The 11,066-nt window shown below is 36.5% G+C and overlaps 1 protein-coding gene across 1 annotated transcript in view; it reads left to right on the top strand.

The window, feature by feature from the left end:
• Positions 1-6,544: 6,544 nt before the first annotated feature.
• The window catches only part of LOC107730553 (cysteine-rich motor neuron 1 protein-like), a 58,872-nt gene continuing 54,350 nt past the window's right edge, over positions 6,545-11,066 (top strand). The window contains 3 exon segments of the mRNA XM_016541406.1: positions 6,545-6,557; positions 6,659-6,901; positions 8,092-8,212. Of these exon segments, the coding sequence (XP_016396892.1) occupies positions 6,545-6,557; positions 6,659-6,901; positions 8,092-8,212 (377 nt within the window).

Genomic DNA, 11,066 nt, shown 5'->3' with positions numbered 1-11,066 from the left:
CTTTCCGTCACACGCTTGAGGCATTCGGCCAATCACAACACACTGGATAGCTGGCCAATCAGAGCACACCTCGCTTTTCAGAACGATGAGTTTTGTAAAAATCGACGCGTTTCAGAAAGGCGGGGCATAGAGGAGAAACAATAATGTACAGTATGTGGAAAAGAATGTGTTTTTTATCCTTAAATCGAATAAACACATTTCATTACACCAAATACACAAAATAATGTTATTTTTAGCAACATCATATGACCATTAAAGTTATAGATCATTCCTCATATATGTATTTGGCACCTATTAAAACCCTTCTACACCCATGAGCCTTTCTGGGTATGATTACTTGGTAGATCTCTGCTTGTTTATTTGCAGTTTGTTGGGTTTTCCATATTTTCCATGCTTTGCTTTTCTTTGCCACTTTCTCCCTTGTCTCCCTTGCCACGTAGGACTTTGCTGACTACACAGGCTCTGTGAAATATCAAGTAATGACTTTACAGTGCCAAGCCAACCTGCTGCTCTCAGCCAGAGCCCTGTCTCCATCAATGACAACTGATTTGATGATATGCTTTGAAGAACAGCTTTTCTATAGGCAATAATTATGCACAGTGGGTCTTTTCATCGATCGAAATTATGCACTCTGTATGAACAAGCTCATCATCGCACAATAATCGATGTCTAAACTTAATTTCTCTATGTTTCAGTCATAGATGTGAACCGTATAGATTTCCAGCTGCTATAGGACATTACTGTTCTTTTGCGCACTCGCACCATACAAGGTGTTTCTGTACTTCATTATGGTGAGAGGCTGGAGATGTGTGTTTTGTCGCATCTCAGGAGGTGGAAGTATGATAAGCCCAGGGGTCGAGGCTGCTCCCAGATTGAATTTATATGTAACAATCTGTTTCCATCTCAGCAGCAGATGCCTGGCAACCACGTCCATGCGATCAGTGGTGAACAGCTGTCATTGTCAAAAGAGAAATCACAGTGAAGGCTGTGAAAAACAAACATGAAAAAGAAACTGAGCGGTAGCTCTCGTCTTAGCAAAGGAGGGGGTCATTGTGAGGAAGTGTTTTTCTCACCTTTTCTTTCATCAAGGTGCAGTTAATAAGAAAGCAAACAGTACAGTTCTGCAAACAGATGGGTCATTATGATGGTTGACATCATAAATTATTTCTAATATATTTTCTTAATCTTGATATGATAAGCAGCAGTTTTGTTTTTGTTAGAATATATATTGGTACCCTATTGTTGATTGGCCAATATTAGATTTTTTAATCCATATTAGTTGGTACTTTTTTGTATATGTATTGGCCACTGTTAAATGTAATATTTAGGAAGCCTCAAAATTAATATTCATTTAAAAAAAATATCACTTTACATTTGGATGTTTATATTGGACACCGTTTTCATACTGTACATTATAATGTTATAACAATTTGTAGAATTTAATACAGTTGATTTAGTTTTTTATTATTAATAATATTATTAATTATGGAGGATTGTGAGTGCCGTATTAATAAATAAATGTTTAATTAAAAGTGTCAATAAATAAAAAAGTAAAAAAATATATCAATGTCCAATAGAAAAATGTAATTCATGATATTTATTTATTGACATTTTTTTCTGCTTTTAATGGAAGATTTATTTATTATGATATGGTTATTCCATATCATATAATATATGTATTTTTTTTAAATAATACATTTATTAGTTTTTAGTAATACCAGGGTATCATACAAATAAGTTAAATTCATCCCTTTTATAGCACCTACATATTTAGACAGACGTTTGGTTTTCTAAGAAACGTAAAGTTTCTTACCCAGCCCAGTTATACAGAGCTTCCTTAACTAGTAACTAGTAAGGCACCCCACCAACCAGTCAGTTTTAGATATCGTAGTCAATATCAGTGAGCGTTGAATGCAGTGTGTTTTGTGGTTACATTAAGTTCTTAAATGTTTTCAGCACACAACAGTTAGGGGGTAGTCAATTGAGGCATTTCCCACAATTCTTTAGGGGTAAAAAATATTCCCAAGTAAGATCTATGTATAGTACACCGCAAAGCTTTTGTGGATCAACGCTGGGTTGTGCTCCAAGTATAAAACCAAATTAAAGGCTGTTTATCTAGAGCAGTGCACTCTTGAGAGAGAGAACACATATACTATAGCTGAAGGATAGATTTGTTGATGTGTTGGGGATTGTTGAATATTTTGAGAGGAGAGAGGAAGTACAGATGATGAATGGGGATGGAGGAGCTTTCATTTGCGGTGGTTTCTTGGAAAATGTTTAAACGGCAACTTGGAGACCCATGTTAACATATCAACTTTAAATGAACTCCTGCAGTTTTATTCACTATGAAGTCATATCCACTATGAAAATACTAAATTGTTAAGGGCCGTAGATGAAACAAATACACATTATTCTGTGTGAACTGTAATAACAAGAACAAGTATGTAAAATCATAAGAAATAAGTTTCTGCTTCATGTAGCTCAACTGGTAGAGCATTGTTCTAGGAACACCAAGGTCATGGGTTCGATTCCCAGTCAGCACACATAATGTACTAATAAAAATACGTTGAATGTACTGCAAGTCGCTTTCCTTAAAGGGGTCATATGATGCTTTTTTAAAGTTCATTATTTTGTGTATTTGGTGTAACAGAATATGTTGACATGCTTTAATGTTCAAAAAACACATTATTTTTCAAATACTGTACATTAGCTGCTTACTGTACCTGCTGCTTCAAACGCTCCACCATCATTCCGGTCCCCAAAAAGCCTAGCAAATACTTAAACTAATAACAAAACAGTAGCTGATTCAGAAGCGCCAGATTGTCATAGCAAAGGCAGAATGACCTCTTCTCCTAGGTTCACGAAACGGTCGTCCATAAAATGCATTGCTGTTCTGTTGTAAGTGATCCAAATAAAGTGCTTTTGCTTTCGCACTGAAACACACAGCGTCTCCCTGACATGCTGCATCAACACTACTGCTGTTCCTGAAACCACGCCTTCTTTCTTTGCGTGATCATTTGGGCGCATTATGCAAATATTTCCACATGGTGATGTAGATATGTGGGGGCGTGTTAGAATGAGCCGTTTTAGGGGGGCGTGGCAGAGTCTTAACTTTGATAAAGAATATCTCTTTGGTTTTGAGACTTTAGTCTTTGCAACTTCAGGGATCTTATCTATGCACAATCAGCTTGTAACACTCCAAAGAGAAAGGAAAACTTGAAATCGCATCATATGACCCCTTTAAAAGTATCTAATACATACATTACATTTGTTAAATTAAATGTCACATCCATCACTGCAAGGTGTTGTGATATTCTGTCTCATTTGGTGACTGCTACATGTCTCATGTGACATTTCACCATGTCACTTATTCACTCTCGTCTCATTTTCACCCATCACATCTTCGTGTATCAAGTCATTTCACATTCAAGTTGCATTTGCCAGCAAACAAAAATTAATGCTGTCATAATTGTCCTTAAATCCTTGGTGAGAACAAAAAGCCTTGGGCGCTTGTATAATGCCACATAAACACAGTGCTTAAATATTAGGAGCTTTTTAAAGAGGTATCTATCTTCACTGCTTTTATTGTGAATTCACAAGCATTATGTTCTCTCTCTGTTGATCATTTGAGGTAATTACACCCTCTCTCTCAAAAGAGGAGTACCTCTATGGAGGACTCTCCTCTCCTAACACATCATGATACATCAAAAGGCAATGATAGGCCATGGCCTCTTTGTAAGACATACATTTCATACATCAGATATAATTTTGCTACAAGATCAAACAAAGCATTGAACAGTGTGTTTAATGGCTTGAGTACATCTCCTTTAATTAGTTTAGCAGTTAATTAATCAGTGTCAGAGTAATGCTTGCGTAGTATGTAACCTCAGTCAACGATGTCAGTGATTTTGCCCTGCGGTGCTTTGTTTTCTTGCCATTCATCATTTCAGAGCAATTGTTTGATCATTATATACTTGCGTCTTTTAAAGGGATAGTTCACCTGAAAATGAAAATTGTCATTATTTACTCACACTTATGCTGCTCCAAATATATATGACTTATTGGTTACACTTTATTTCGATAGTCCACTTTAGACATTCTATTAACTATAAGTAACTTTGTAACTACATGTCAACTACATGTCAACTAATTCTCATTAATTTGCAACTACATGTCTACTAACTCTCAGAGTAGACGGTAGGTTTAGGGTTAGTAGAATGTTGACAAAGAAAGTGTTAGAAGATATTAAGCAGACAGTCTACTAATACTCTACTAACTGCTAGTTGACATGTAGTTGCAAAGTTACTTACTGTTAATAGAATGTCTAAAGTGGACTATCGAAATAAAGTGTTACCGACTTACTTTCTTCCATGGAACGCAAACGGAGAAATTTTGAAGACTGTGAGGTTCACTCTTTTCCATTCACATTGAATGAGAGATATATATAATGGGGAACTTATAAGTTTCAAAATGGACATAAAACACATAAAAGTGCCATGAAAGTGGTTTATGGTACTCATGTAACATTCTCCAAGTCTTTTGAAACCATAAATCCTTTGCACATAGTAAAATAGTATTGTCCTTAGAGGCCAATCTTTTCAATGATTTGGTTCATAAAACCAAACTTGAATCAGTTCTGACTCAGTGATTCATTTGCAGCATTTAACTGCTCACTGGACGAAAATATTTACAGTGAATATATATTTAAATTTCAGTATGTTTTTCACATAAAACTAATGTGTAATGTAATACTTTTGGTGTTTCGAAGCTTGAAAGCGTCATTCCAACCAAAAAAAAAAGGATTTTGAAGAAATAATTGATAACTTATTTAATCTGCTCACCCTTGTGTCACTTTGAACAAGCATTTTTTCAATGGAAGACAAAATTAGTTATTTAGCAGAATGGTGACAAGAGTGGCTGTCAAGCTTCAAAAAGTATTATGAAGTATAGTCTACTGTTCACAGAAACATAAAACAAAAGTAAGTAGATGATTGCCAGATTTAAATTTGGGTGAACCATTCCTTTAAGACTGCATTTAAAGATGGAGAATCCATAATATGGCCCAGATCAGTCTACTTTGTTTACATAAACCAGACATCCTGGCTGTATTAATATTGCCGTCTGTGTTTTAACATGTAGCGCCGCATCTAGAGTTGTTACAAACCCCTCCGCCCAGTGTTATCAGACAGCACACAAGCAACAGGAGCATTACAGCATGCCAGCCGTTTCTCTCCTGCTGACATTTGCCATTCATTCACATTCATATCAGCATGAGTTTTCTTTTCTGTGGTTTTTTTTTTATGTCTCTCACATGCACCTTTTAAATTTCTCTGCCTTCCTTCTTTGTTAGCTTGTTCTTCTCTTGTAAAGAACGAATAAAAGCAATCATGCCTTGAATGACGGAAGGTCGGATTGAGTGTGTTCATAAAACGCTGGACTTTGACCTGCATGGTCTATATTCGGTTCAAAATAAGGGAGTGAAGCAGCTGCTCATCATCTGTCTGCTAAAGGCAGTGAAATGTCAGTCAGCTCTACTTTTATAACGTCTTTTTAGGACGAAATTGAGAAAATATAAATACACAGGGTATATTTGCTTTTTTACCACCTGCTATTACCAGGTGAATTGAGAATTAATTGGCATTAAATAGTATATAAAACATGTAAAGTTATTATGATTATCATGCACTATTGTTCAAAAGTTTGGGGTTTTTAAGTTTTGTTTTTGTTTTGTTTTTTTAGGAAATTAATACGTTCATTCAGCAAGAATCCATTAAATAGATTTTTTTGTCTTTACTACATTATTTTAAATAAATGCTGTTCTTTTGAACTTTTGATTTATCAAATAGTCCTCAAAAATGTATCACATTTTCCACAAAAATATTCAGCAGCACAACTGTTTTCAACAGATAATAAGAAATAAGCATATTAGAATGATTTCTGAAGGATCATGTGACACTGGAGTAACGACTTTTTGGAGTAAAAATTCAGCTTTGCATCACAGGAAGAAATTACAATTTAAAATATATATATAAAGTAGAAAAGTGTTCTTTTAAATTCCAATAATATTTCACAATATTACTGTTTTTTTACTGTATTTTTGATCAAATAAATGCAGCCTTGTTGACTTTTTAAAAAACTCTTAAAGATGAAACTGTCTTGTTAATTAATTTTATTATTTTTGTTCTCATGACAATGTGGTTATTAATTTTTTTCCATGCATATGTGACAAACAGCATGTCAATGTGTCACAGCTCATATACATGACAAACTAGTCTGTCTCTTGGTGAAACGGTACCTGTCACAACATGAAGACATGAAGACAAATACCTCATATTTTCGTTTTGGAGGCTTAATGCAAGGAATATTCCGCATATGTATCACCACATGGAGTTTTAAGATAAAAATGTGTGGTGTGAGTCCTGACAGATGTTTGCTTTAATAGATTGTTTTGGTTTGTGATTTGAATCGTGTATGTCACTTACATCAGCAACAGTCTGACTACCGCTCTTACAATTCAATTTAAACCATACTGCAGTTCTTAATAATGTTACTGGTGAGTAACTTTATTTACTTGCCAGTTTTTACTCACACGAAAAGAATAACTATTAAGCATAGCTGAACATCAGAAATGACAAAAATGTGTTCTTTTTCTCTGTAGAGGAAAGGCCGGACTGCTCCAAGGCGAGATGTGAGGTGCAGTTTTCTCCACGCTGCCCTGAGGACTCTATATTGATCGAGGGCTATGCTCCACCAGGTGAATGTTGCCCCCTGCCCAGCCGCTGCGTGTGTAGCCCAGCCGGGTGTCTGAGGAAAGTTTGCCAGCCCGGGCACCTCAACATCCTTGTATCCAAGAGCTCAGGCAAACCTGGCGAGTGTTGTGATCTCTACGAATGCAAACCAGGTAATAAAGTCCAATATTAAGTTAACTGTTGTGACTTCCTTGATTCCATCTTCACATGACACCATGTAGGTTAACTAGCTCCACTAGTCTAGTTTTGTTGGAGAACAGCAACCAAACCAGTTTAAACCAGCCTACACTAGCATGGTATAAAGGAATATTTTGCCAAAGCATACAAATTCTACCCATCATGTCCATTTTTTACATCCCTAATTGTATGGAAATGACTGTGTAAAGGTTCTTCAAAGAGCTTCAATTTTTGTGTTCCATGAAAAACAAACAACATACATGTTTGGAATGACATGAGGGTGAGTGTATGATGACAGAGTTTTCATTTTTTGGTAAAATATTCCTCTATGTTGGTTTTTCTCAAATATAAAGAGCATGCATTGCCAACTTCTATTACAATATCAGATTATTTTCCTGCTAGAGCAATAGATGGATTGTTGTGGAGTCTTGGCAATCCACGCCAGAAACCAGATAGTGATAGATTTGAATTCTTTGCAGGTTATCTCATGATGCTGTCATAGTACCTTAATTTGAATATATCTTCTTCTGTCATGCTGTATTTTGCTGCAATGTGGCAGCCTTGAGCAGAGATAGGCTCTTGGCTTCAACACAACATAAAAAAGCAACAGTAATTATTTCCCAATACACCAAAGAGAGCGATTTTGTGATTTGGGAGTTTGCCAAAGCCTTTGAGACACGCCAAAGCCATGGGCTGTTGAAGACACATGAGTGGTTCTGCTTCCAGAGACAGTTTGGTAGATAGGACACATATGTATTGGGGTTGTTTTTGTAAATTACACTTTTCTGGAAAAAAAAAAAAGTTTACATGAAATGGAAAATGTACTTGATAAAAGTTCTTATTGGGAAGAATTCATCAGCTCACATTATTCATATGTCATAGAAATGTAATCATAACTTGCCTTTGAAACTGTCTATTGATTGATCTGTTGTTTGATGTTAACCTGCTGCAAATGCCATTTCATTTTTGTTTTTGTTCTTTTTTATATTTAACATTAAAACTTAACCTACATTATATAATGACTTAAGCACTGTAAACAGTATGTTGAAGTTTATAGTGTGATATAACAGGTAAATCATTTGCTTGGATGAGAGTTTGATGAGGTGTGTTAATTACAGGATTTAATGAGAAGTGATAAATGTTTTATGTCTTGTTTTGTGTTCAGTGTTCAGTGTAGACTGCAGCACAGTAGAGTGTCCACCAGTGAAGCCCGTCCAGTGTCCGGCGGACAGCTATGAGACTCAGGTCAGACTGACAGCAGATGGCTGCTGCACCCTTCCTACCAGGTTAGATGTTATAACTATCTCACACACACTCAAGGTTTGACTGTTACATCTGTCTAATGCGTACAATGTAGGTTAGTCTCATATATTGACAATTCAAGTTAAGACGTTACACCTGTCTCACTCCCACAATCCCAGTTACACCATTACACTGGTCGCATGCTCACAATCCTGATTACAGACTGTTTCAGCTGTTTCACACTTACAATGCAGGTTACACGTTACACCTGTCTTACTCTTACAATCCCAGTTAGACAGGTACACCTGACTCGTGCTCACAATCCAAGTTAGACCGTTACACCGGTCTCATGCTCACAATCCTAATTAGATGTTACACCTGTCTCACTCTCATAATCCAAATTAGACTGTTTCATCTGATTCACGCTCATAGTCCAGTTTAGATGTTACACTTGTCTTACTCTCACAATTCCAATTAGACTGTTACACCTGTTTTATGCTCATAATCCTGATTAGACGTTACACCTGTCTCACTCTCACAATCCAAGTTTGACCATTTCATCTGTTTCACACTCATAATCCAGGTTAGACATTATACTTGTCTCACTCTCACAATCCAAGTTAGGCTGTTTTTATCTGCTTCACACTTAAAGTCTAGTCTAGACGTTAACACCTGTCTTACTCTAACAATTCCAATTAGACAGTTACACCGGTCTCATGCTCAAAATCCTGATTTGATGTTACACCTGTCTCACTCTCACAATCCAAGTTAAACTGTTTTATTCGTTTCATACCTGCAATATTGATTGGATATCACACCTGTCTCACTCTCACAATCCAAGTTAGTTTTCATCTTTTACACGCTTAGTATCCAGGTAATGCATTACATCTCTCTCACTCCCACTCTCAGTTAGACAGTTACACCTGTCTCATGCTCACAATCCTGATTAGAGGTTGCACCTGTTTCTCTCACAATCCCAGTTATACCGTTACACCTGTCTGATGATCACAATACAGGTTAGACGTTACACCTGTCTTACTTTCACAGTCCTAATTAGACCATTACATCTGTCTCTATGCTCACAATCCTGATTAGACGTTACACCTATCTCACTCTCACAATCAAAGTTAGACCATTTCACACTCGTCTCACACTCACAGTCTAGGTTAGGTGTCATACCTCACTCACTCACAATCCAGGTTAGACATTACACCTGTCTCACACTCATGGAATCAAGGTTAGACGTTACATCCTTATGGTGCTCACAATTTAGGTTAGACATTACCCTTCTCATGCTCGCAATCCAGGTGAGATGTTACACATTTCTAGTTCATAATCCAGGATAGACATCACACTTGTTACAGTATAGCTTAGACGTACACGAGTCTCATGCTCACACTCCAGGTTACACAGTCACACCTGTCTCACACACACAGTCCAGGTTGTACATTTAAACCTGTCAGATGCTCACAGTTTAGGTTAGATGTTACACCTGTCTGACACTCATTGTCTAGGTTAGACGTCACACCTGTCTCATGTTAATAATCCAGGTTAGAGCAAAACGATTGTCCAAAAAAATTATTTTTCACTAGTTTAGCACTGGTTCTCAAGTCCCAGTGTGTCTCAGAGCAGTGTTTCCCAACCGGGGTGCCGTCTGTCGAAAGCAGGGGTGCCGTGTAAAAAATTATTTTTTAAGATTTTTAAATTGCTAAAATATTCAAAAAAGCATCTTTTATATAATATCCATTTCTGATGTCGCCAATAATTATAGATGCACCGAAATTCCGGCTGCTGAAAATTAGTTCACTGCTCAGGTTTCACTTTCACGTGGTGTGAAGCTCTGCTTATTATCCCGCTCTATGCATGTGCGCTCCGCTCAGTCCGTGAGCGCTCCACTCATATACCATTCATGCTCATCGGAACAGCAAAGTCCATTTAAAAATCGAGCCCACAGGAAACATCTATGTAGTACAGTATTGTTTCTGTTTGCAATAGCCCTACTGTGCTGTAACATGGTGTGTGGTATATGGGCAACTCTGGTAACGCTGCCTTCTCATTCATTGATCTGCTAACCGCTATGTTATGCTCACGTGTTCTGATAATAATAGCTTTCTAGGACTAAACATTATTTGGATAATTGGTAAAAAAAAAATTAAAAAAAATTAAATATCTTAACCCTATTGTTACACCTACCTGAAAATTTTTAGGGCGGTCAGTCAATTAAAATGTTTTATCTAAGTAATTACATGATGTGGCGATTAATTAATCGAATTAATTGCAAATTAAATTTGGCTGTGAAAATAATAATAATAAGTATCAAGTAGACATTACAACAAGTTGCTTTAGAAAGAAATATATTTTTTGATTGAACACATATTACACATAAACGTTTAGGCTATAATGGCCTAACATAAACTATGGAACATAAACAAAGATAATTTTAAAAACATCTCAGTATTTTTTGTTCATACAATGAAAGTCATTGGTAACCAAACTCAGCTTGTTTTTGTTCTTGTTTTTCTTTTGGTTACCAACATTCTTCATTATTTTCTTTTATGTTCCATAAACAACATGGGGGTGAGTAAATGATGACAGAATCACTTTATGATACTCTAAATAATAAACTAAAACTGCCAGTAGGTGGAGGTAAATGTCTTTATGAGAAAGTCATTGAGTCATTCATTCATTCGATTCATTCAGGAATGAAGTAAACAGCTCTCTTTATGAAAGGGTCATTGAATCATTGGTTCACTCGATTCGTTCAAAACGCGGATTCATTCAGACACGAATCAACGCTGAATTTCTTGGAAACGCACAACAGTTCTGCTGTGGCTTTATTGGCATAGGCGGAAATCACGGGGGCGTCGGGGGGACAGGACCCCCCTATCTGAGGGTTGC

Source organism: Sinocyclocheilus rhinocerous, unplaced genomic scaffold, assembly GCF_001515625.1.
Source record: "Sinocyclocheilus rhinocerous isolate Xijiao unplaced genomic scaffold, SAMN03320098_v1.1 scaffold609, whole genome shotgun sequence".
Classification (NCBI taxonomy): Eukaryota; Metazoa; Chordata; class Actinopteri; order Cypriniformes; family Cyprinidae; genus Sinocyclocheilus; species Sinocyclocheilus rhinocerous.
Note: the sequence above shows the minus strand (reverse complement) of the source record. Positions and strands in the feature narration are given on the sequence as shown.